The 27525-nt window shown below is 37.1% G+C and overlaps 1 protein-coding gene across 4 annotated transcripts in view; it reads right to left on the bottom strand.

Annotated features, from left to right (window-relative positions):
- The window catches only part of ASB3 (ankyrin repeat and SOCS box containing 3), a 116476-nt gene that overhangs the window by 9008 nt on the left and 79943 nt on the right, over positions 1-27525 (bottom strand). For 3 of the 4 annotated variants that reach the window (XM_086701113.1, XM_025932280.2, XM_086701115.1), the window contains 3 exons: positions 27195-27392; positions 15781-16038; positions 10081-10214 (listed from right to left, as the gene is read on the bottom strand). In XM_086701113.1, coding sequence (XP_086557239.1) covers positions 10081-10214; positions 15781-16038; positions 27195-27392 — 590 coding nt within the window. The remainder of the gene's footprint in view (positions 1-10080; positions 10215-15780; positions 16039-27194; positions 27393-27525) is intronic. The other variant, XM_086701116.1, reaches the window with a different exon arrangement.

Genomic DNA, 27525 nt, shown 5'->3' with positions numbered 1-27525 from the left:
TTAAGAGGGAAAAAAGACAAAAAGACAAAAATTCAATTCAAAAACTAAAACTACTTCACCAGTAGAGAAAAGACAAAATGGAAGGGAACTTAATCATTGATAATCAATTATATCTTCCTGTATCCCACCTTTAAGATGCCTCTCTGGAGCATGGAATATTTGAAAATTAAGTAAAAACATCTAGCCTAAGCAGTTTCCTATGGTTATCAGATGAAAGAATGAATCACAGTCTCAGAATCTTAGAAAATAAAAATCCATTCTTTACTTCCCTACTCCATTTAGGGGAGACAATAGGAAAAAATTAAACTCAATATTATAAAGCAAATTTTAACTGTCCTAAAATTTTTCCATAAAGTCTTCCAGAACCCCCATTCTACCACAAACTTTCCTACATCTAGAACACTGTAGAGAAAACTCTCTCCACTTCTTGTCCTCACAGGGAAATCACTTCCTTGACCAATTTCTCAAATAGAATTTTCTCATTCTTCCACCCGCATCACATCTACCACAAAGTCTAGGAGGCAAATGTAGCATTCACACAGTTCTGCACCACTTCCAGGCCCATGGTTTTGGGTCTCTAAATTCCAACGTACACTATACTTCCAGACTTCACTCTCCCTTACTGCTATTACACCCAATCTTTAATGTCCTGGAGACATCAGGTCCTGTGACTCCTCCTGCCACTAGTCTATCAGGTCCCCTCCTTTCCTGTTTCCTTTCCTGACCAGACCAGATTCCATGAGCCCATCCCTTATGTTATTTAATCATCCTCAATTCTTCCGTCTCTGCTCTGACAATCCCTAGGATCAATCTAAACATTCTCCTTCTGCACCTCAACACAGAGAAAGGGAAGCAATGCTGGGGGAAATGATCACATAACCATATGAACGAGTACCACTTGCAACCTCTACGAGGTCTGTAGGGTTGCATGCACCTCTTTCCCTGGCCCTCATTCCTTTCCCACAACCACCATTCTCAACTATCAGGTCCCCACCCAATTGTCACTTCAGTCTCATCTGCAAGATTTCCCTCCTACTTCAAAGTAAAACAGGAGGCCTTTAGGGCCCTCTCTCCCTGAGGGCCTAGTTCTCCAGCTATAATATTATCTAGAACTACCCCATTTTCATTCTTCTTTGCAAAGAAATGGGCCTCTTTGAGGCGAATCCCATCTCCCTCTGGGTTACCTGAAACCTTATTTCATAAATATCGCTTTTATCTCCAAATAGTTAAGCTAGTGTTATTGTTGTGTTTTTACAAATTGAGATCCTTCAATCTATAAAAGGTGTTCAAGCCTCTCTCGACTTAAAAAGAAAAATTCTGCTATGACCCTGCATCATTCCCTTTAGCCATTCCACTAAAGAACTATGCTCACTTTATTTTTTCATTCATAAATTCTGTCAATGTCTAATACATACTTGACATGTAATTAAAGAACCCACTCACTAAGGAATTAAGGGATATAAACAGCTAGATTCATAAATGTCTACTTAGAGAAATACTTACATGATAGCTTCTCTTCACTGAAGTTCCATACTTGGAACTAATTTTAGTTAAAATTATAGATTGAGTGATTAAAAGTTCATAAATGAACAAGTTATCAGGAGTTTAAACCTTCTATTCCAATTGTCTTTCCACCTTAAAATAGACATGTTGGGTCTAGAAAATAGTTTGTTTCATTTGGTATACAGTTGTCCCCAGTGTCTGCCCACACGCATATCCAATGCAGTATGTCCCTAGCAGGAGTAAGATGGTCTTTCAAATAATATTGGTGACCTGATACTTAGAATACTTTTAAAAATTCTGTTTTAATTGCTCTAAGGCAATTTCCGTCTCTTAGCTTACCAACAAACTACTGACAACATAGAAAAATTTTAATAGCAAAACATCCCAGCAACTATGGATACAGCCCATTAGTACCTAGTTTAGTAAGAATTTCTCCACCACACAAACACACACACACACACACACACATACACACACACACACAGCCATGCAGATTAGTAAGAAGCTATATGTAGCTATACTTGGATTAGTAAGAGGCTGTGTGAAGCTAAAATTATAAATGGGCAGATGGACCCTTGTTAAAATTTTAAGTTAACTATAAATTTCTCACTAAAAAAAACCAAAAAAACTAAGTCTGGCTCTTAAATCTAACAATAAGGGCAGTCTATAGGATATTGTTTAATCAAGGCATGATTCTGAACTTATGAAGGCCAACAATATGGCTGGAATCTTGGAGGTCAAGTTTCCTACTCTATAAATAGAAGATCACATGTTTAATTTTTCCAGATAAAAGGCAACTAGTGTTGGGGTTCTTAGTGATAATGTCTTAACCAGAGGAAATGCCTCTAGAGTTAAAATCCGCTGTGAATAGGGGCTTCTGAGTCTCACCAAATACTGAGCTTTATTAATTCTGTGGGCACAGCCCCTGTGGCCATTTTTCCTGTAGTTAAAAAAAATTTTTTTTAATGTTTATTTTTGAAGGAGAGAGAGAGCATGAGTGGGGTAAGAACAAAAAAAGAAGACACAGAATCCAAAGCAGGCTGCAGGCTGCAGGCTCTGAGCTGTCAGCACAGGACCCAACGCGGGACTGAAACTCACAAACTGAGATGATGACCTGAGCCAAAGTCAGACACTTAACAGACTGAGCCACCCAGGCGCCCCCATTTTTCTTGTAGTTTTAAAAGGGTAACTCTCTCCTCCACATGTTTTCTCAATCCCTACCAAATTTAGAGACATTTCGATTTATTGAACATTTTACCTAAAAACTGCAAGTTGGGGTTTTGCAAATCAATATTTAAAATAAGCAGGTGGGTTTTAGTTGAACTATGCTACCACAGAGCATTTGTATAAATACTCATTACCAAGTATATCACTACATCACTTGTACATTTTGTTGACTTTTCCTTGGTCATGGACTCGGGGACAGAATTTGGTTATGGGTTAACTTGGTTACCATTAGGTTATGCTATGGTAACATATAAATCCTAAAACCAGTATCTTTTTTTTTTTTTAAATTTTTTTAACGTTTATTTATTTTTGAGACAGAGAGAGACAGAGCATGAACGGGGGAGGGGCAGAGAGAGAGGGAGACACAGAATCGGAAGCAGGCTCCAGGCTCCGAGCTGTCAGCCCAGAGCCTGATGCGGGGCTCGAACTCACGGACCGCGAGATCGTGACCTGAGCCGAAGTTGGACGCCCAACCGACTGAGCCACCCAGGCGCCCCAAAACCAGTATCTTAACACAACAAAGGTTTATTTCTGCCTCATGCAAAATCATCCTCAGGCCAGGTGATTCTCTAGGGCAGGTGTCCTGAAATGACATCTCAGTGTTTCAGGTAACTTCCACCATGTGTCACCACCATCTCAAACATGGCTTGCACACTTCCTCAGTGAGAAGGGGGAGCATAGAGAGCTCACATCCAGTGATCTTTGACTGCTTACAGCATTCACATGATCACCAAGTCTGGAAAATGCAATCTTCCTCTGTTCCAAGGAAGAGTAAAATGAAGCAGAACTCAGTTAGCTGAGGTCTGTCTCTGCCAAAATGACAAAATCTGTTGTGAAAATGATGAGGTAGGTTCTATTATTATCCCTTTTTTCAGCTGAAGAAACCAAGGCTCAGAGATGTAAGTAACTTCTCTAAGACGAGAAAGTAGTGGAGGTGTGTCTATTCAATTTCGGAGCTCCAATTTTTAACTATTTTATTAAGTTTGCCTGATGTCCATGCAAAAACTGAACCATATCACTACCATGAGAGTCAAAGTAGAATGATAAACCATTATAGTAAGTACACCAGGCTGACTACATGTAAAAAGTTATTTTAAGAGACTGTTATATTTGCAGTTACAAATTACCTCCATTAGCTCCTCCATCAGCCTGAAATAAGGTTGTGCCCCATCTCCCATCTTTTTAACAAGTAACTTAATGATATAGAAGACACATCTTGAGGGATGCCTGGACAGATCAGTCAGTAGAGCAAGGGACTGTTGATCTCTGGGTCATGAATTCGAGCCCCACATTGGGTGTAGAGATGACTAAAAATAAACAAACCTAAAAAAAAGATGGAGCTACACTGTATTCTGCTAAGCAAAATCAGTCAGAGAAAGACAAATACCATGTGATGTCACTTATATGTGGAATTTAAGAAACAAAACACATGAACATATGGGGGTGGGGAGAAAGGGGGAGAAAAAAGAGAGAGGGAAACAAGCCATAAGAGACTTTTAAAGATAGAGAACAAACTGAGAGTTGATAGAGAGGTAGATGGGGGATGGGCTAGATGGGGGTTGGGCATTAAGGAGGGCACTTGCTATGATGAGCACTGGGTGTTGTATCTAATGGGTCAATCACTGAATTCTACTCCTGAAACCAATACTGCACTGTATGTTAACTAACTGAAATTTAAATAAAAATTTGAAAGGGGGGGGAAGGTTACATCTTGAAAGATGTATCTTTCAAGATAGAAAATTTATCTTTTGCACAAGATACATGCTATTGCTATAGATAACAGAAAAGTATTCTCTGAAAACTGGATACATTTTATTACCTTAAACTAGAAATGGCTTGAGTAGACAACTGGAATGCTAGTTAATTATTATCAAAAAGGTATACTTCAAACTCACACAATGTTATATGTCAATTATATCTCAATAAAGCTGGAGAAAACATTTTGACCAGAAAAGATTATAATAAACTATGACTAAACTTAAATTGTTTCTGGTAGTTATTCCTCAATTTGTAACTGCAAATATAACAATCTCTTAAAATAAGCTGCTACATGTAGTGAGCTTGTACTTACTACAATGGTTTATCAGGAAAAGTACAGGAATAAGGAACACTGCTCCAAACTACAAGCATTGCTCAAAGTTTCAAAGGAAACTGTGGCTGTGGATACTTGTTCAGCCTACCACATTTAGCAAGAAGCCCTCATAATATTCCATGGGTTGCACAAATAGAATACTTGGCCCATCACAAATCAGCCTCTACTTTCCATTTTTGTTTTGCTTCTACTTCAAAGCTCAACTATTCCTCTTAAAAATGTGCTCTCGGGGCGCCTGGGTGGCTCAGTCGGTTAAGCGGCCGACTTCGGCTCAGGTCATGATCTCACGGTCCGTGAGTTCGAGCCCCGCGTCGGGCTCTGTGCTGACAGCTCGGAGCCTGGAGCCTGTTTCAGATTCTGTGTCTCCCTCTCTCTGACTCTCCCCCGTTCATGCTCTGTCTCTCTCTGTCTCAAAAATAAAATAAACGTTAAAAAAAAAAAAATTTTTAAAAATGTGCTCTCAACTGAATCTACAACACAAAATAGCCACACTCTGATACTTCTTAGGTAGTATAATTTTAGACTTATTGCTAACTATTAATATTAAAATTTGAGTTGAGGGGTGCCTGTGTGGCTCAGTTGGTTGAGAAACTGACTCTTGATTTAGGCTCAGATAGTGATCGCAGGGTCGTGGGATCGAGCCCTGTGTCAGGTGTTGGGCTAAGAGTGAAGCCTGCTTGGGTTCTATCTCTTGCCCTCTATCCCTCTCCCCCAAGCTCTCTCTCACTCTCTAAAATAAAAAAAATTAATAAAATAAAATAAAATTTTTTTTAACTGAAAAAAATAAAAATTGAGTTGAGCGGTGCCTAGCTGGCTCTAGCTGCAACACTTGATCTCAGAATTGTGAGCTCAAGCCCAATGATGGGTGTAGAGATTACTTAATTAAAAACAAAACCAAACAAACAAATAAACAAAACCTTGAGTTGAGAGGGGCACCTGGCTGGTTCAGTCCAAAGAGTTTTGTGCAACTCTTGATCTTGGGGTCATGAGTTCGAGCCCCACACGGGGTGTAAAGATTACTTAAACTTTTGGGGTGCCTGGGTGGCTCAGCCGGTTAAGCGGCCGACTTCGGCTCAGGTCACGATCTCGCGGTATGTGAGTTCGAGCCCTGCGTCGGGCTCTGTGCTGACTGCTCAGAGCCTGGAGCCTGTTTCAGATTCTGTGTCTCCCTCTCTCTCTGACCCTCCCCCGTTCATGCTATGTCTCTCTCTGTCTCAAAAATAAATAAATGTTTAAAAAAAAATTTTTTTTTTAAAAAAAAGATTACTTAAACTTTTATAAAATACTGAGTTGAAAAATACAGTATTTAAAGAGAAGTGCTCAAAGTACATACAGGTCACCCACTCCTCCAGATATTATAAATCTAGCCCTGGTTAAGTCAGAGTCACAGATACCCCAGTACCTAGATGACACCATACTGATCCCTAAGAACTACTTTTACTGAATTATAGGTTAGAATGATAGCAACAGTCCACATTGAAGACTGGTAAGGTAAAATAAAGTCCCCAAGAAACCAAGTCTACAAAGACAACTTCTAGGAAACTGTCATTACCACATCCAAGAATATTTGTACTTGTGAGTAACAAGTTTATCTTATGTAATCTCTGTAACCTAATGTCAATGACTAGAGAGTTCAGTCAGAACCAAATTGACAGCCTGTCCACAGGCACGTTTCAGATTACCATGCTATATTTTCCCTGACACCATTTTAAATCCATCCCCAAGTTTACTTTTCATTTTTCTTTTGCTTCCACTTTTAACATCTTACTGTTTTGTAATAATCTACATGTATAAACGACTTAAAATCCTTTTTAGAACAAAGCAGAACATTGAAATGAATAGATCAAGAGAGTTTCCTGGGGCCCTTTTAGATTCTTTACAGAATCCAGATTCATATAATACCATGGATAGAATTGTACATATTTGATCATTAAAGTGAGGATGAACTAAAGCCAAGTGCTTTTATCCCTAAGAATTTAATTACTTAGACTTTATCTTGGACAGCTGGCCAGAGGTAGGCAGATTTTTTTATGAAGAAGTCTACTATTATGTGGTTAAAATGATATTTCTAAGAGGTATGTATAGAAGGCACATGATTATAAAAAATTGTCATTAAAGATGCAAACAGTACCTGGTATACATTTCCTTTCTGATGCAAAAAAAAAAAAAAAATCTTTTTGAAAACAAATCTAACTTCATGATTAAAACATGAGGAACAAGGGACTAGTCTTTTTTATTTGTAAACTACCAAAGCAAGCTCCTATTTCTTTATGGAGGAAAAAGGTAAAAGGTAAGGAAAGGAAAATATTGACCAAGGATATGGCATTCCAAACACTTGAAAAGGGCCTAGAAAAAAAAAAAAAAATAGAGAAAAATCTTTTCCTTGGGATAGATACTGGTAAACCTAAAGGAGCTAAGGAGCTGAAATTATCTAGGGGCTTACTAATAGGTATTGGGCTACAAGAAGTATCTTTTCAAAAAAAAAATTAAATATTTTGAGAACATAGTTTCTGCTACCATGTTAAATTATTAGAGACAGCGAGACTCATACATTTAGAGAGGTAGTTAAAGAATTGCTTTTCTGGGCTCACTCTCACTGGTGATGAGCCATGCTTCTGCTCAGTGAAAGTCCTGCAGCTCAAGATCCAAATAAAGTTAACCACTATACCGAATGGAGTGTCCTGAAAATTGAAGGAAAAGTGGAAAGCTGGGTGTATCAAGAGAGAGAGCCTTGAACTACAGAACGGAAGAGAAATTCAGACAACTGAGTAGGTGGGCATATCTTTTCCCCTCAGCCCTACTAAAATCCAATATTGTTATGGTTCCCATTATCTGCAGAAGAGGAACCAATACAGAATACCTTGAGAGATCAATATAACTAGGAGGAAGAACACAAGCTTTTCCTAAGTAGCCTGCAATAAGAGCAGGGTTTAAAAAAGGCTTTCCATAATAGGAATGAAAGGCCTTCTTAAAACCAGACAACCCAAGAGACAATGTAGATCAGAGTTTCTCAAACTCAGCACTACTGACCATTGAAACCAGATATTTCTTTGTCATGGGGGGCTGCCCTGCAGATTGCAGGATGTTTAGCAGCATCCCTAGCCTCTGCATGCTAGATGGCAATAGCTCCCTCACCAGTAATGACAACCAAAAAATGCTGGTAGACATTGCCAAATATCAGGAGCAAAATCATCCCTGTTGGGCACCACTGCTATGGATGAGACAAGTAATAAAGAGCTGCCAAGGATAACTCACTCTCTGGGTAACTAGCACTCCCAAACCATTTCACTTCTCGAGCCAGGATACAGAAGGAACAGCAGGACTAGTAGGAAAAATGACAAGTTCAAATTTTAGATATGTCAAAATATGAGATACCAAGGGGAGATGTCCATAAGGCAGTTGGATATATGGGAATGGAATCAAGAAAAGAGGTCTCGGCTAGAGAAATAGACCAGAAAAGCATGAGCTACATTAACACCTCTCAGAAAGACTTTTGCAAATCTGTAGCCAAAATAAAATGCTCTTAAGAGATGATGATTATTACCCTACCCAAGCTCTACCTAGTGCCTAATTAAACAAGAAGCCCTTGATGGATTTAGTCTACTGGAGGGTAATGCACTCATGAACAATTTTTACCTTCATCTGGACAAACTTACCATATGTTAAAGTCTTCAGAGTAAACTCTCACATATCTTCACTAATTGATACACTGCAATAATTTTCCCATTTGGCATATGCTCCCTCATTTGACTTTTGTTCTCAAATCCATTGTCCCATATTCTATCTATTTTAAATAGACACTTGTTCTCTACTGCTTCAGATACATAATTAGTAAAAGATGCAATTCTCAACATTAAGAATTAAATGCAAGTGAGTTTTCCAAAATTATCATTAAAGAAATTCTGTATGAAAACACTCAGACTCCAAACAGATTACTTTTTTCTTCAACAGAAAACTCTCTAAGAGTTTGAATACACCTCAGTTCAAGAGCATATTTTCCTGAATGTCTGTTTTTGATTGAGAAAATCTACTTAAATGTAATTTTCCAAGAAATTACAAGACACATTTCTACATATGCATTAAGTTCACTTGTTAAAAACCTATTCAACATGTTTTATGAAGAGCTACATTTCATGCAAAAATAGCAGAGAAGAAAAAATTTTCCTAGCTTTAGACATATAATCTGGTTAACAAAATATAGTTAAAGTAAACTAAATCTGAATTACAATTATTATGTTTAGTTTAAGCTGGCTTCCTTGCGTAAGATCTTCTACTTCATGCTTTAATTTTTTTTTTTTAATGTTTGTTTATTTTTGACAGAGTCAGAGACAGAGACAGAATGCGAGTGGGCTAGGGGCAGAGAGCGAGGAGACACAGAATCCGAAGCAGGCTCCAGGCTCCGAGCTATCAGCACAGAGCCCAATGTGGGGCTCATACTCCCCCCTGAGCCGAAGTTCGGACGCTCAACCTACTGAGCCACCCAGGCACCCCTTCTACTTCATGCTTTTTAACTAGCCTTAAAAAATGTTTAATAAGTGAAAGTAAGTTGAGAATTTGTTTTAAAACAGTCATTTAAATTATCAATCAGGGGTACCTGGGTGGCTTAATAGGTTGAGCCTGTGACTTTAGCTCAGGTCAAGATCTCACAGTTCATGGGTGTGAGCCTTATATTGGGCTTTCTGCTGTCAGGGCACAGCCCACTTCAGATCATTTGTCCCTGTTTCTCTCTGCCCTTCCCCTGCTTGAACTCTCTCTCTCTGAAAAATAAATATTTTTTAAAAAGGATTAAAAAATAATAATAAAGTATCAATCAATTCACAGAATTTTCACCCAGCTCACCTTGATAGTTATATTGTGCCAACACACTGGCATGCATTAAGTAAGAGGTATAAAAAAAAGGGTGGTAATAACAAATAAACAGTTAGCATTTTTCTGCCCACAAACTAAATATTCACTAACAACATTTTTAGGACTCACTTTTGTTTACATAGAAATAAAAGGACACCATTAAATAAAAATATCAATAAACACCTGCTTTTCTTTATATGCTCCTTAGGCTAAACTTATCAAATCAGATAAGATATTCATTGAAGAAAATTACTATGATCCACCACCACACCACCACCACAGCCCCATCCTTTCCCCACATAAAGAAAATGCAAACAATGCCCAATTTAATGACTCTGATCACTTATAATTATAAGATAGCTAAAGAGAAGAGAAAGTAGTGAAATGTGTCTAAAATCGAACTTTCTTACCAATATGCTGCTGCAGAGCCCGAGACGAGTTTGAGGCACGAGTGGAGATCATCTTTTCAACAGCTGGAGGAAGTGTCCTCCAATTAGTAAACTCCAAAGTGAAGATAAGGATGTCATCACTGACTGAGTCAATCCTGTATTAGCAAGATGTTAACATACCATCAGACACAAAATATGCCAAGGGTTCATCCTGAAAACAAACACCACTTAGTTATTCTTGCAACCTTTCAGTATAGCAAGAAGAGCGAAAACTGGGGCACAGAAAACATTCATGTAACTAGAGGTAAGTTCAATGGATATGAATAATCATTTACAGGTTCCTACAAGAAAATGAATGGACTGTGTGTGTCCTTGTCCACTAGATGACAAGAGAATTTCTACTTCTGTAGAGGACAGGAATTCTCCTTCCCATTCCTCAGCAGCAGGGGTAAGAAAAAGAGAGGCACCAGTATCATCAGTGGATTTGTCAATTATCTCTTCCCACTGGAATCTCTTGCTATAAACACCTCAAGTGGTCATCCTTATAGACACACAACTTAACAGTCCTAAAAGGATAAAGCCCAAAACACCCAAAGCTATCACTCAACTGAGTATATGGGAGAGATGACTTGTTTCTGTCGAATTCCCAGGGATGGGCAATTGTTACCCCGTAGGAACCTTCCACACTGTATAGTCAGTTCTAAAAGATGTACTAAAACAACTTTTGTCCTTAAGGACTGAAAAGTGTTCAAGAGAAACAAGTTCTCCCTCTAGTATTTCAAAATAATACTGAATTTTCTACCAACCCAGCCAAAAGAGACTTCCCCAGATTTTATAAGCAACTGAATCCTACTGGACAGAGCACTGTTCTAAGAAAAGTTCTGGTTTCTTTTCTTTTTTTTTTTTTTTTTTAATTTTTTTTTTTAACGTTTATTTATTTTTGAGACAGAGAGAGACAGAGCATGAACACGGGAGGGGCCGAGAGAGAGGGAGACACAGAATCTGAAACAGGATCCAGGCTCTGAGCTGTCAGCACAGGGCCCGACGCGGGGCTCGAACTCACGGACCGTGAGATCATGACCTGAGCCGAAGTCAGACGCTTAACCGACCAAGCCACCTAGGCGCCCCGAAAAGTTCTGGTTTCTAATACCACCTCTACTACTTACAAACATATTGCCTGAATTCTTCAAGCCCTAGACCACAGTCTCAAAAATGCAAATAATACTTAACTTATTTCAGGAGAATATTTGAGAAAATAATATGAAACAATACAGTAAACATACTTTGAAAAGTATAAAATGTTGCACAAATATTTGATATTACTAAAACTGGATTGAAATTTTCAATATTGCATTTTTGTAGGGCTTAAAACATTGTACACATGAAATTTAGTCACATCTTAAAAAAAAATTTTTTAATATTTATTTATTTTTGAGAGACACAGAGAGACAGAGAATGAGCAGGGGAGGAACAGAGAGAGAGGGAGACACAGAATCCAAAGCAGGCTCCAGGCTCTGAGCCATCAGCACAGAGCCTGACACGGAGCTCGAACCCACGAACCATGAGATCATGACCTGAGCCGAAGTCAGTTGCCTAACCGACTGAGCCACCCAGGCACCCCGAAATTTAGTCACATCTTAAAGAGAACTCCAAATTCTAACAAGATTACCCATCTTGTTACAAGATTACCCATTACTCAACTAAATACTCCCCTGCAATATTGCATTGTTGGAAGGAAAATAAAATGATTAGGGCTTCTGGTAATTACTTCAGAAATTACTTTCAAGGTTGCTTTTTTAAAGATGTTACTGAGCAAGGACTAAAAAGGGGGAAAAAATAGAAGGAAAGGAAAGAAACTGAATAATACTCTCAACTTGTCATCTCAAAGACAACTTATATTTTGTAATTCAGAGTCAAAGTGTCCTTGAAATGAAGGACTAGAGAGTATGAAAATCATTTCTCCAATTCTTAATTCTCCAATATGCAAGCATACATAAGAAAGAAGTGTAGCACAAAATGCTTTGGGAAAACATTTTATGTCTTAGGAAGCTCTCAGTAAAATCACAACTTATCAAGAAATACTGAGAATACATTAAATGGTACAATATACTCAAAGGCAAACAATCTCCTTAACATTCTAGTACCCCACAACAAAGGTTACTTAATTCTGGCTCCTTATTTCTTTTTTAATGATTTCATTTTTCTGCTTAAGTGTGCTTTAAGTCTCACTGTGACCAGACACAAAGTCATTTTTATGCAGTTATCTAAACACACACACAAGAAATAAATCTGTTTATACAGCTTTAGTTAATATAATGGTGAGTTGATTCTACCAATGCTGATAATGCCACTAAAAATGTATTGTTAGTGTACTACATTGACCATTACATTGTACAAAGCAGTTGTACAATCATAAACGAGTGACAGTTAATCAACTAAATGCACAGATGACATTTACTTCCTATTATTCACCCATTACATTTGGGCAAGGGTAGGGAGGGGACCTAGTCTTGCATTCAAAGTTGAAAAAATATTTCAACTCTGTAGATTATATTGTGACAGGCAATTATTCAGTGAGATACATTTTTAAAACTGTTTAAGGCAAGCAATACTAGGAAAGACATTTATAATTTACATGACAAAGATTAAGCAACAGACTTACATGTGATATAAATAAGATACAACCAAAATCCACTTTAACAACATACTGGAATTTTTATGGGAGAATTTTTCTTGAAACAGCTCTTTGAATGTAAATTTGATCAAAGAAAGCAAAATATTTATCATATTCAGCATAAACAGTAGCTTTATCCATTCAATAAAAGATCAGTGAACAAAAATTTGACCATGTTAAGCATTTTCATTGCTAAAGTAAAATTTTCCATTGTATTTTTCTAATGAATATAAAGTGACTGAAGTTACTCCTTTGGAGTAAAATATATACAACTGGCATTCTCCCTCCAGACAGTTGAAAGTTTTACAATTTACTTCAAAATAATTTGTAGTGTACTGTTTCTCAACTCTTTTCTAGCCCAACACATTCAATATATATAGCACACAGAGAGATATCAACAAATACAACAGAAAAATTCTTACATGGCCTATTCACATGGGGAGGGGGAGGGTCCTGTATCCAGACTGGGGATGGAAGAGTGTATTTTACAAATCCTTCTGGGAGAATTAACTTAAGTAATTCCCTCTCCCAGCCCTCTAGGAAGTTGGCTGAGGAGGAAAGGGAAAGAGGCAACATTTAATTTTTCCCCCTATAGGTACTTGCTAATTTATGAGTAAGAAGGAGCAAGAAAAGCTGGCATATATATATCCCCTAGGTTATGCAAGGGATTAAGGAACTTGAAATTCAGTGATGTAACTACAGTATCCATATGGACACACAGGGCAAAGGCAGGATAGCACAATGGTTAGAAAGACAAACTTGAGCCACACTACAGGACAGCCACATTACAGGATAAACTCTAGTACTAGTAAATTACTAGCTGTGTCAGCTTGAGCAAGCATGCTAAACACTCTGGGCCTCAATTTGCTTCTCTGTAAAATAAGGATAATAGTATCTACTGTATTTTATATTAAATGAATTAATACAGTAAAGAACTTAAAACAGTGCTTACTTGTGTCAGGCCATATTCTAAGTGTTAGTTAAAGAAAGAAACTAGAAACCAGAAGGGAGTATGAAGGCTAAAAGTAACAGACAAGTACTACAGAGTCAGTACCTTCAGAGGAAGAACACAAACAATACTGCTGGGAAGAGGGGGGGTGCCCTAAGGACACTGTCAGGGCTGTCCACAGGTGCCCCATGTGCTGGACTGAATTTATAGCAGCAGTTGGGGAGTGAATCCTAGAATAGTGAGAGGCAACTGCGGCTAGCTGTCAGGAGCCTGACACAACCACAAAATTCACTAAGCTAATAGTTAAGAACACTTAAATAACTTTGTTAATAGCTAGATACAGCATTCCTTAGCAAGTGTTTCTATTTTAGTGGTTTGTGTGTCTGCGCATGTGCACACACACACACACACACACACACACACACACACACATAAAGGAGATTTAACACAAATATGCATATATGAATAACTTTTAAAAATCAGTGATTTCTCAGGGCACCTGGGTGCCTCAGTCGATTGACTATCCTACTCTTGATTTCCACTCAGGTCATGATCTCAGGGTCGGGGGATCAAGCCCTGCATCAGGCTCCATGCTGAGCATGGAGCCTACTTAAGATTCTCTCTTTCTCTGCCTCTTTCCCCCACTTGCACACTCTCTCTCTAAAATAAAGAAATAAATAAATAAGAATTTTAAAAGATCAGTGATTTCTCAATGAATTGTCAATAATCTTTATATTTCATTCAATTATTTAAAAACTACAATGGATTTTTGTGAAATTGTATTGAAAAGGTATAGAGAGAATTCCAACAATGAGTATCTGACAGACAACTGGATATTAATCAGTTGCTGGGAAAAGGAGTAAATACAACCAGGCACTCAACTTGTTGTAAGCTATAAACAAAAAGTAAACTGGGAATCGGAATGTGTACCTGAACTTCGCCTTCACTTCTATGTTCCTCAAACAACCTCCCAGAAAGCACTTTTTCCTTACAAACCTCATTATGTAAAACACTTGGTATCAAAAGGGATGACAGGCCGAAGCATAAAACCTCTACTTAGTAAAAATTCCTGAATTCTATATATTGACAGATGTCATAAAAAGGTGAGACAGTGAGATCTGCCAGATAGAGACCTGTTCACCACATGCAGATAGAGAAGCCACCGAGTGAAAGACAGGAATCTCCAGAAATGCAAACATTGTACAAGTAGGGAACACTACTGTTCCCTGCATGAACTCCAAAGAAGACCTGTTTTCCAAAGAAAAACCCCAATTTAGTAAGATATCAAAGCGACTTTCTGCTGCAATGCAAAATTTAGTATTTGTCTAAACACTATTTTAGTGAATGATGACTTTCAAGGCACAAAAATGAGGACATTGAGATGTTTCATTGGAATTTTATACAATACCCATGTCCTCTATTTTTCTGGAGACTTACTCTATTTTCTCATTTGACTTGAATTACAGGCCAACAGAGTTATTTCATTGCTACAATCACCTTCTCAGCTCCACCTAGATACAAACAACTTTTGTAAAAGCTAAAGGCTGGAAGAAACAGTTTTCTCTTCTCATCCAAGAAAAACCCTGAGTCAACTTTCATATATTATCAGCTACTGCAGAAATCAGTATTTACATTAAAGGAGATGAAGTTCAAATACACAAGATGCTACAGGACAAGAATATTCCCTCTGGTAGATGAAAGGATAACAGAAATCTCCAAAGCAAATCTCCAGAAATCTCTAATTTTGTCACAGGCATAAGAGCATGAGAGATGGCCTAAGTAGAAGAAATAGCCCCCGTCCAAAGAATTCATTGGCATTCATCCATTTCTAATCCCTTCCACCTCTTACCTTTTCCAGGACTCTTACATTCAATCTATTAGTAGCCCCCCAACTCCTTCACCCCAACCTAGCCATCACACCAAAACACAGGCACACATTCTCTCTCTCTCTCTCTCTCTCTCTCTCTCTCTCTCTCTCTCTCTCTCTCTCTCGCCTCCCAAATGGGAATCTTAAGAAATTGGGAGAAACTGAAGGTAGTATATTCATTCCAAAAGGAAAAGCTTTTTTCCAAAGCTTCACTATGGTAGGACTTCTTACCATGAACTGCAGAGTAGATTCAGTGGGTCAAAGCCAGCAAGCAGGAGAGATGGCAGCCATTCCTTATATGTTGTCTGTGCTTTAATTGCATGACTTATAAATTCAGAAATATGGTTCCATGGTGCCAATGGACAACCTTTCTTCAAAAAGTAGCGAAATACTAAAAATTTCTCATACTTCAGGCAGTATGCCAAATGAAGTTCATTAAGCTGGGCTCCATATTTCAAAAGTATATTCACAATTCCAAAAAACTCACAGCTCCAGCAGAAAGAAAGAAAGAAAGAAAGAAAGAAAGAAAGAAAGAAAGAAAGAAAGAAAGAAGAAAAAAGAAGACAAGTTAGATTTTCATATGAAAAAAATTCTTGCAAATAGTTAATAGTCTAATAGCTCTCTTCCTGTTGTTGTAGGCTCTTGTTTCCCATGTAAAGTTAGGCAGTCACTGGGGGAGGCAGAGAGCTTCTCCTGCCTCTGTTGGGTTTTTATTACTTTTAACTCAAAATAATCTTAATGCCAAAGTGATACATTTTGGGGGGCTCTCATCTGTAGTCCCTTCACATATCTAGTGAACTGGGACTAGAGAACTAGGGGAAAGGGAGTATTCTACTTTTTAATTTACACTCTCCTGCATGGTTTTTAATTTTCAGCTATGAACAGACAGTGTCCTTAGAATTTTAAAAATTCATCTTAAGTAGATAATTTAAAAGTTACCATTGACAAACAGAAAACTCTTCTCAAATTGTGATGTTTTTGTACAATTAAGTATCTACAACAAAATATTTGCTAAGCCAAGTTCATAAACAATGTCATCAGTCCCTAAAGACAGAAAACTCATTCTAGGAATTTCCAATATACCATTTCCTTTAGCAATAGCCTTAGTCAATTTCCCTTTTACTTTTAAATTAATAATGGTAAAAACAAGGACAGCTTTTTTACGAACAAAAATTTAACTTAGTTTTATATTTTTAAATTAATCTTCTCTATCAAGTACTTCTACAGAATAAAAGTGTATCATTTTAGGAGCACTGGAGTGGCTCAGTTGGTTGAACATCCAACTTCAGCTCAGGTCATGATCTGACAGTTCAGGAGTTTGAGCCCTGCAATGGGGACAGGAGAGACCCTGTGAGACAGAGCCTACTTCAGATCCTCTGTCCCCCTCTCTTTCTGTACCTTCCCTGCTCAGGTTCTCTCTCTTTCAAAAATAAGCAAATTTTTAAAAATATATATATCTGGGGCGCCTGGGTGGCTCAGTCGGTTAAGCGGCTGACTTCGGCTCAGGTCATGATCTCGTGGTCCGTGAGTTCCAGTCCCGCATCGGGCTCTGTGCTGACAGCTCAGAGCCTGGAGCCTGTTTCAGATTCTGTGTCTCCCTCTCTCTGACCCTCTCCCGTTCATGCTCTGTCTCTCTCTGTCTCAAAAATAAATAAACGTTAAAAAAAAATATATATATATATATCATTTTATACCTATTAAATTGTTTTTTTTTTAATGTATCATCCAAGACTGATAAATTGTGGTAAAACTGAATGAAAATAAGTGTAATCCTTTTCCAAGAGAGCTAATTGGCAAGATGTATCAAAAGAGGTATCACAGCAAGTTATAGGGGCACAAACTCTGGAGCCAGCCTGTTCAGCTACTTAGTAGCTATGGGATTCTGAACAAATTGCATAAACTTTCTGGCACACAACACTAGCACCGTACGTGTATCTGTAAAATAAAATTTTATGTAAAGTAAAACAGCATAGTGTGCCTGGCTGGCTCAGTAGGTAGAGCATGAAACTCTTGAAATCTCAGGGTCATGAATGAGTTCAAGCCCCACGCTGGGTGTGGAGCCAAGTTAAATAATAAAGAAACAAAAAACCAAATAGAATAGAATAGAATAAATACATATCTTAGGAATTTATCCAAGACAAAATAAAAAAGAAATTACATCCTATTGGCAAAATATGTTAATGACAGTATTATCTACAACAGACTTATTTTTTCTGTAATGGACTTTTAAAAGAAAATTACCTAAATGTTTAACGAGGAGCAAATAAGTACAAAATATGATATGGTTATCATAAAACTGCAATCATGGTGGTTTTGAGACCACATTTTAAAAACTATTTATGTTGGGGCACCTGGATGGCTCAGTCAGTTAAGCGTTCAACTTCAGCTCAGGTCATGATCTTGTGGTTCATGGGTTCGCCCTGAGTTGGGTTCTGGGCTGATAGCTCAGAGCCTGGAGCCTGCTTCAGGTTCTGTCTCTCCCTGTCTCTCTATCCCTCCCCTGCTCTCTTTCTCTCTCAAAAATAAATAAAAAACATTAAAAAAATTTAAATTGTTTATGCTATAATTGTAACAAAACTTAGTAACCATGTATGTTCATTATGTATACAACTGTGAAAGAAAATATGTAATAAAATTATTCTCCCTTTGAAATTGGCATTAATCCTATTTTAAACTATAATTAAATAATATTTCATTAATCACAGTATCATAGAACCTGAGTAAATAAGAGGCATAAAAATTATTGATAAAACAAGTATAAAATGTTTAAACCACTGTTATATGAAACTAACTCCTTCTAAGGACTTAATGTCTAGAACTTGAAATGAGGTTTTAAAAGCAGTTAAAAAAACAAATACATAAGTAAAATGTCACCTAACCCCTGTATATTTTCATAAATCTATGCTGTTTAATTTCCAATTTGTGCTTGTCTTTAGTTAAAACCTGAAATGGCATTTGCTTTACTTTTAGTTATTTACACAGCAATTAGAAAAGACAAATTAATAATTCCAAAATTTCTTTATAAAAATTAAAAACTTTTTTGCCTGTCTACCATCTTGCTATTTGTTCCTGATGAGAAGTCCATCGTTCATATCATTGTTCTTGAAAACAGTCCTGTATGTATGTATTTTTTGCTCTGGTTCTTTTCAGATACAGGAAACCTGACAGATTTGTCGCCAACAGTCTTGCGCTACAAGAAATGCTAAAGAATATACTTCTGACTGACGGTTTTAAACAGTTATCACCAATTTATTTCAACCACCTCGACCTCGTTTGACTAGGCTCTCGTTATTTTGCCTGCAGTTATTACTTGCTGATTCCACTATACATATGGACTGTCGAACAAGTTCCAATATATGCAGGTAAAGTGTGAGAAACTGCCTCACTACAAATGGGATGTATAATTCTCCAGAAGCCTGGCAATTTTCGAGGCATGAGTGTTTCCATGTGCAATTCAGGGACTGGTTGAACTCTTCCCTCAAAAGCTTTGAAACCATCAATAGCCTAACCACAGATACTTTAGCTCTTAATGATTTAGCTCTTAAAGAAACATACTTTTGCTACAGAATACAAAGGTAAATGAAAGCCCTAAATGCAAGCTATTAGATTAAGTGCTACAGATGGCTTCTCTAGCCATTTTCTGTTTAGAAAAAAAACCTACAAAACAATTAGTGGCTTTCCTATTAAAATTTCAATATAGCACCTAGACATGTGGCTCCTGCTAAGAAAATTTGAGAAACAAGGCCAAAAGAGAAACCATCCATCTCTAAAATGTGGCAGGAACATTTGCACACACAATTCCTTATAATAACAAATTTTAGTGAGTATTTATTCAGTACCAGCCACTGTGCTAAATGTGCTATGTGGAAGATTTGCCCTAATCCTCACAATAACCCTAAGAAGTTAAGTTCTATTATTATCTGTAGTCTAGATACAAAACTGAAGCTTAGACACAGAGCTAGTAACTAGTAGAATTGGCATAATACCACACCAAAATCTAACCGGTGAATATGGCATGGCAAATACATGAAATATGTCTCCTCCAACTATTACGAAAACTGAACACTTAATGAAATAGTTAAATGAAATTGGGGAATATTTTAAGCCCAGACCTGTTTCCCAAAGTATATTCCATGGACCACTAAATCCTGGAAATGATCTATATGACAAAGGCTCCATATTGAAAATATTTGAGAAACTCTATATACTCTATGATGCGGAAATATTGGAGTTCAGAGCTGAAAGACAAGAAAGAATTCTTGCAGCGTTTTGGTGCAATTAAAGGTGGCTTTTATTATAGCATGGGGATAGTACCAGCAGGCAGAAGAAGATGTCTCAAGAATTCTTTCTTGGCCATTGGCTCTGAACCCCAATGTTTCCAATGGCTCCCACAGTAGAGCCAGGAAAGAAAGAACTATAGGATGAACTTATTTTTTTAAAGTATGCTAGAAAATAAATACATAAAAGTATGCTAGTTACATTTTTTTTTTTAACGTTTATTTATTTTTGAGACAGAAAGAGAGAGAGAGAGAGCATGAACAGGGGAGGGTCAGAGAAAGAGGGAGACACAGAATCTAAAACAGGCTCCAGGCTCTGAGCTGTCAGCACAGAGCCCGACGCGGGGCTCGAACCCACGGACCGCGAGATCATGACCTGAGCCGAAGTCGGACGCTTAACCGACTGAGCCACCCAGGCGCCCCTACATTTTCAAAGTAAACACCAAAAATGTCTTCTTCAACCTCCAGATACATTTCAGAAGAAATATCTTTAAAATTAAAGAAATAGGTCTGTTAAGTGAGAAAATCACAGGCCCCACATGGCATCACCTGGGTTAAGGCCCTATGTCAGTAAACCAAGGCTTAAGACCTAACATAAGTGCAGTTTCAACTCCCTAAGGAATATGACTTAACCAGTCAACATGGAATTTCCTGGTCAATATTAGGAAATTTACTGATGGGCCCCTTCCATCCCCTTAAGAGGGCAACCTTGCCTAAACAATGTATTACTTGCTAATAAATTCCTGTCTCCTCTTTTTATGCCCTCCAGCTGCCTTTAAAAACCTTTCTTTTGTCTAGTTCAGGGGAGATTTCTTCTTGCTAGATGGGATGCTACCCGATTCGTGAATTGTTTAATAAAGCCAATTAAGATCTTCAAATATGGGGCGCCTAGGTGGCTCTGTTGGTTAAGCTTCCGACTCTTGATTTTGGCCCTGCGTTGGCCTCTGAGCTGGCAGCACAGAACCTGCTTGAGATTTACTGTCTCCCTCTCTCTCTGCCCCTCCCCAGCTCTCTGTCTCTAAAAAAAAAACAAAAACAAAAAAACAGAAAAACAACTTTTTTTAAAAACATCTTCAAATTTACTCAGTTAAATTTTTTTAAACAGGTCCAATCATTAATCTGAAAAAAGCATAATAAAGAGAGTTTAAAATGCCCAAAAAGTCTATAAACACAGGAACAAAGATATATTTATAGTAAACATAAGGTTGTCCTGTTTCAAACTTGTGTAGATTCCCTCCTTTCTTTAGGACTTCACAGACATCACCATAAGAAAAAATATTAGAAGACTTTCAGGGAAAAAAACTTACTTAACATTGCTTACCCCTCTGTTTCCCAAACTTGTGTGTCTGGAAACCCCTTGTGTCCTATGCAATATCTAATGATCTATAGAAATAGTACTCTACAAAACACACTTTGGAAAACCCAGGTCTAAACTTCTCAGCCTTGTGTCAGGACAAGAGCCCTCCTAAAAGCTTATGTGACTGCTTAGTACTACATTACAGACCCTTTTCTAACAAAACTACCATTTATATGGTAAATAAGAAACACAAAGTGAAGTAGATGATCATAAAACTTTATCAGCATGCCCTGAGCTTGTAGAAAACCTCTTAAGTAGGTGTATAAGCTCCAGAAACACAGGCACCTTCAATGCTATGACTTTGATTACCACATATCATTGAGCAACAATTGGCCCTAAGGTTTACATAAACTTAGGTTAAAATATAAATTACATGGACATATGCACATAATTCCCTTAACACTTAAATTCTCTCTCAAGCCCTGATGAAGAATTGGAAAAACTCTGGAAGAGCATAGAGATTAAAAAGAAATAGTCCATCCTATTTAACACAAATATCAAGAAATAACTATGCCACCTTAAGAGATTGCACATTGTATAAACAATAAAAATCAACAGATACTAAGAGAAGAGGTTTAAAAACTAAAAAAACAAAAAACAAAATGTCTAGGCCTTATTTTTAGGGCTGTACCTTTTCCATCATTCTGCTCTTTGAAATTGAAAAATGTGTACAGAAGTAGTGCCCTGATGACAGGAGTACAGTGAAAGGAAACTCAACATGTTAACAAGACTTATTTTAAGGAAATAGAAACAGGCAAATATCTTCAGCATTTTATGTCCAATTAGCCAACAAAACATCTAACCAACTTATTAGCTGAATTGTCAAAAGGTCATATAGTAAGTTTCAGCCATCAGCTGAAAACAAAATGAAGACATTAGGTCCTGCCTGGTGTACCCACGTGTGATATGATGATGAGAATGGACACAATTTCTATAAAACTAATGGGATAACAATAATCAGCATCAATTAGAAAGACAAAATCAGGTCAGTTAAGCCATGATCATGTTTTACAGTCATATATAAAAGGCATTAACATGTGTTCAAACTGTCCTGAAGTTTCTCAGCTTCCCTCCTCTTTTACCCATTCCAGTTAAAAGAGTCTTTTTCTTATATTTTCTCATTTGTATTGAACTACTTAGCTATGCTCTTGAAAGACCGGCTTTCATGTCACTGCAGTTGTTAACTTTTTAGCCCAAAAGGACAGGGACTGCTTTTGTACAGTGGTGCAGGAGACACCTTTCCATCATGCCTCATAGTGGTGAGGAGAGCTAAAGATCACTGCGGAAGCTCACCGTCTCAAGGGGAGACAGAACAAAAATGTCTCGGAATCCTGAGCTGAAAAGTTAACTTGGCTGAATAAAACCATAAACAAGGGAAAACATAAAACCCAGAGCCATTATTTGTATTTATTATTTTCACCATCTTTCCATGTTCATTGTACTATTTGCAAAAGGAGACAAAAGCTTACCAAAAGCACAACAGGCCAATAGTGCAAGAAGGGCCACAAATACTAAATTTCCATATGTCAAACATACACACGTGAAAACAAGTTTCTGACTCATTATTACTAAAGTCAGTGTTGAGTAAATCTTTTGATTTTATACCAAACTAACATTATTATAAAAACATATGGCTACTATAAAAATAAAATTTCAAAACTTATGCCACTAAACTTACCTTTTAACCAACCTCTGAAAACTTGAATATCTAATAATAATTAATTTCAGTAAATATAGTCTTGCAAGCTCTCTGCTACCATTTTTGCGACCAAAACTCAAATTCTTATTAATAGTTGATAAACAGGATAAAGGAAGTTCACAGCTTCCATATAGAACAAAAGCACATAATAGTTATTTTAAATAAAAACTATATTCAACTATCCTTGCTTTTTAAATGGTAATTCTAATTAATTTAATTAATTTTAGGTGTGTGACTACAGAGAATCCAATTTTTTTGAAGATTTTATTTTTCAGTAATCGTTACACCCAACATGGGGCTCAAACTCACAACTCCAAGATCAAGAGTAGCATGCTCTTACAACTGAGCCAGCCAGATGCCCCCAAGAATCCAAATTTTAAGATGCATACTTATTGAAAGAAATAACCACAACTTAACACATTTTTCAATTTTGATTTTTTTTCCTAGATGGCTATGCTGTCCTCTTGATACACTAAAACAAAACCTACTGTGAGAATGACAGTTTTCTTGCATGATCAGCAAAGTTTTATATGGAGTTCGAAAATAATCAAGTGATACTCACATTACATGTACAGTGACTGACATGCAAACTAACAGATGTTAATTAGCTAATATAAATGTAGTATAGATATTAAAATTTAATTGATATCATCTTCTAGCTAAATGGAGGATGGCAAGGAGAAGAAATTAACCATGGTATTTTTTTTTTACTACGTGCCAAAAATTGTGCAATGTACTATACTTAGGTCAACTCCTTTATATACACACATTAAATGCAAGCATAGGTGATTATGAGGCTACCATCTTTCAGATTTAGTCCCTTGGGAAAGGCTTCCCCTTCAATTAAATTCTCCACAAAGTAGGTAATAGTGGCAAAGATGTCTCAACATCGTTTACAGCAATTAAGTCTATTGCCATGGGTTGCAGGCAAACAAATGAAAAGTCAATTAGAAAGACTAGGAGAATGCACCCTTATAAAACAGGTATTTTGATGTTATAGCTTTTCCCCTATAGACTAACAAGTAATACCTTCCAATGACTTTTCTCACTGAAAAAACCTACCTTACTAATTAAGAATACATTTGGTTCAATTACAAGTTCCCATACGGGGGGAAAAAAAAGCTGATAAGCCCTTTTTTAAAGCCACAAAACCAGATTTCAATTGTGGCCTATAGGGCCACTTCCCAGAGCAAAATTTCCAAAAGTAGCAATAACAAAGGATGTTAGTTCATGTCTGTGATCAAGTACCACTATACATCATTCTGATGCTTCTTCACTTTTAGTTTTCAGCAGTTCGATTGTTTTTTGAGCATGCTCTTTTTTTTTCTTTTGGCTTTCTCCTGTATCAGTTTACTAAACTTTCTAAATCTAAAAATGCATACCTTGATCCAATATTGGGATACTTTTAGCCATTATTAGTTCACATAATTTTTCTACAACAATCTCTTTCTCCTCTCCTTCTGGACTCTACTGACATTAATGTCACTCTGTTGATGTCATCCCCCAGGACTCTGAGGCTCTGTCCTTTTCTACTTCACCTAATCTTTTTTCTCTCTTCTTCCATTTGGATAATTTCTATTGGTTTATCTTCAAATTAACTGACTCCTTCCCCTTCCTCTGCCTCTTCCATTCTGCTATGGAACCCATGCAGTGAAATTTTCATTTCAGATATTGTATTTTCCAGTTGTAAAATGTCCAGTTGGTTCTTCTCTCATAGTTTTTATTTCTGTTGAGAATTTCTACCTTTCCATTTATTTCAAGTGTATTTACCTTAAATACTACACTATGATAGCTGCTTTCAGTTCCTTTATATTTCCAACAGCTGAATTATCCCAGTTTGATGCCTGTTCATTCCTTTCCCTTGAGAATTGGTCATAGTATACTCACATGTCAAGAGATTTTAAACTGTATCCTAGACATTGTGATGCTATTGTTGTATTATAATCCTTACTTTTGCTTGTTTATTTTGGCAGGCATATGACCTGCTTAGTTTCAGACTGCAATTTTGGCTTTGCCTTCTACAGACCACAGTTCTGTAGAAGTTCAGCTCTCAAAGACTTTGTTATGCTATTTTGGGTCTGGTCCCACAAAATGTGCCACCCAGAGGTTACTCTGAGACTTTGGGTGACAGTTTAAATCTTGTTTACAACAATGTATATCTGTCATTCAAAGCGCAGGGTGAACTCAGGACATATGCAGAGAATCAGAGGATACCATTCTTCAGCTCTCTCTTCTCCAGAATTCCCCTCACACTCTCTTTCCCACGGAGTTCAAACTTCCTGATTCCTCAGGCCAGAAAAACATTAATTTTAAGGTGTTTGAGGGTTAACATTAGCACTATGTCATATGGTTTAATTCAAACTATACTTAGAAGCTGATGAGGCATGAGTTTAGCTGCTATTCCTCCAAAAGGTAAAATGAAGGCCAGAAAAGACTATCATTATATTGGACAAGCACACATAAAAACTATACAAAACCATTATGTTCTGATATAATCTTTGTAAAAGGTCATTTCCCCCACATCGGGCTTACTGCTGTCAGTGCACAGCCTGCTTGGATCTTCCATCCACCCCCCTCTCTGTGCCTCTCCCCAACTCGTGTGCACGCTCTCTTTCTCATGCTCTCTCAAAAATAAATGAAAACATTAAAAAAAATGTTAAAGTTCAATTCTGACCTAATAAAAAAATAGAGTTAGATACATATAGAGAAAAATAACTGAAATAACTAAAGTCATCAATGCAGCCCTCCTGAAGAAAAACTAGACATGTCAGAAAGACAAAACTTGGAGAGGTACACAACGAACTACTATGAAATCATGAAAGTTATGCATAGGGCAGGTCCAGATACTCAGATTCACCAAAACCCCTAATATTCAGACCACAATATATACCTGGAAGCTTACATTCAGAATAAATAAAATGAACTTCTATTTTACATAGCAAATGTTAAAAAATGGTTGACTGAAAAGCTTCATAAATAAATTTTTGATAGATGTTTCAATTAAATTGTGGAGAGGAGTCCATAATCATGAATTCAAGAGAGCCAATGGAATTTGAGGGATGCAAGCAACCTCTTCTGTGTCATTAAAAACAAGAGTGTCTATCTGCACAACTTATTCCATTACTAGATCAACCCTAGATATTATTCAGTATTTTTTTTCTTACACATAGCCTTATTCTTACTATTTTAAAACCTTAGGAGTCTTATCAACAAGTACTGGTCAGAACCTAATAAAGCAGCAGTAATTCTTCATTTATTCTACCTCAGAAGATCATGGAAGATTAGCAAAACAAATATTTCAAGATCTTTTAATTTAATTTCCCTGACTTATACAGAGAAGTGCCACATACTAAATTCATTAAAAATACAATAATATTGGGGCGCCTGGGTGGCGCAGTCGGTTAAGCGTCCGACTTCAGCCAGGTCACGATCTCGCGGTCCGTGGGTTCGAGCCCCGCGTTGGGCTCTGGGCTGATGGCTCAGAGCCTGGAGCCTGTTTCCGATTCTGTGTCTCCCTCTCTCTCTGCCCCTCCCCCGTTCATGCTGTGTCTCTCTCTGTCCCAAAAATAAATAAACGTTGAAAAAAAAAAAAAACAATAATATTTACAAAACTAATATTTCATTTTTAGGCTCATAACAAGTTTTATAAATTTCAAATGGTAAATAACCTGAAATACAATGTCTTATTTGATAAAGTCATCTTAAATTCTTTTTTCTTCCCAAGCTTTACTACAGTAAAACTGACAAATAAGATCGTAAGATATTTAAGTATGCAACACAGTAATTCCATATATATACACATCGTGAAAGGAATCCTCCCCCTACCACCAAATTAACAAATTAACACATCCATCACATTACATGTTTACCTTTTTTTTTGGGGGGGGGGTAAGATAATTTAAGTTCTACTCTTAGTAAACTTCAACTATACAATACAGTTTTATCAACTATAGCCATCATGTTACACATTAAATCCTGAAACCTTATCCATCATATAAATGAATGTTTTAATTCTTGAATTATTTTGATAACTAAGTATTATCAGAGAAATCCGCATTTACTTTAATACACTGAAAGTATTCTGTAAAGTTGCTACAATAAAAATATGATCCAGGTCCAAAAAGGGAAGAGAAAAAAATCTGACATTATCACCTCACTTTATTGTACTTTGATGGAACGACGTACATCACAGAGGGTTATTCATATCTTTCTAAGTTAACAATTTAGCTTCAAGTTTCATCATAAAAGAAAATCACTTGGAAATATATCTCTATGTAGCAAAAAAGGATAAAAATATAGCAAATATACATACTCCTTTTGGAAAGCCATACACATGGGAGAGCTGAACCCAAAGATGAGGCACATCTGGGCATCTGGGCTGTAGCCATGCTGGAGTAACATTTCTAGGCACTCTTCATGCCCTCCGAACACTGCAGAGTAAACGGGGCTCACTTTGTCTGGCCCAGTGTCACAAACCCGGTTGGTAAGTGGTATTAACAATTCCAAGATTCTGTAAGCACACAAGTTCAGGGCATTTCATGTTTCATATGTACATGAGTGCAGTCAACATTTCTATGGCACTTATTTTAATAGTCACCCTTTGATTGATTTAAAGTCTTTGTCTGTCTTCTACCTACATTAGA

This window comes from Puma concolor, chromosome A3, assembly GCF_028749965.1.
Source record: "Puma concolor isolate L17-30 chromosome A3, mPumCon1.1.hap2, whole genome shotgun sequence".
Taxonomy (NCBI): domain Eukaryota; kingdom Metazoa; phylum Chordata; class Mammalia; order Carnivora; family Felidae; genus Puma; species Puma concolor.
The sequence above is the reverse complement of the archived record's forward strand: the minus strand, read 5'-3'. Positions and strand labels throughout refer to the sequence as shown.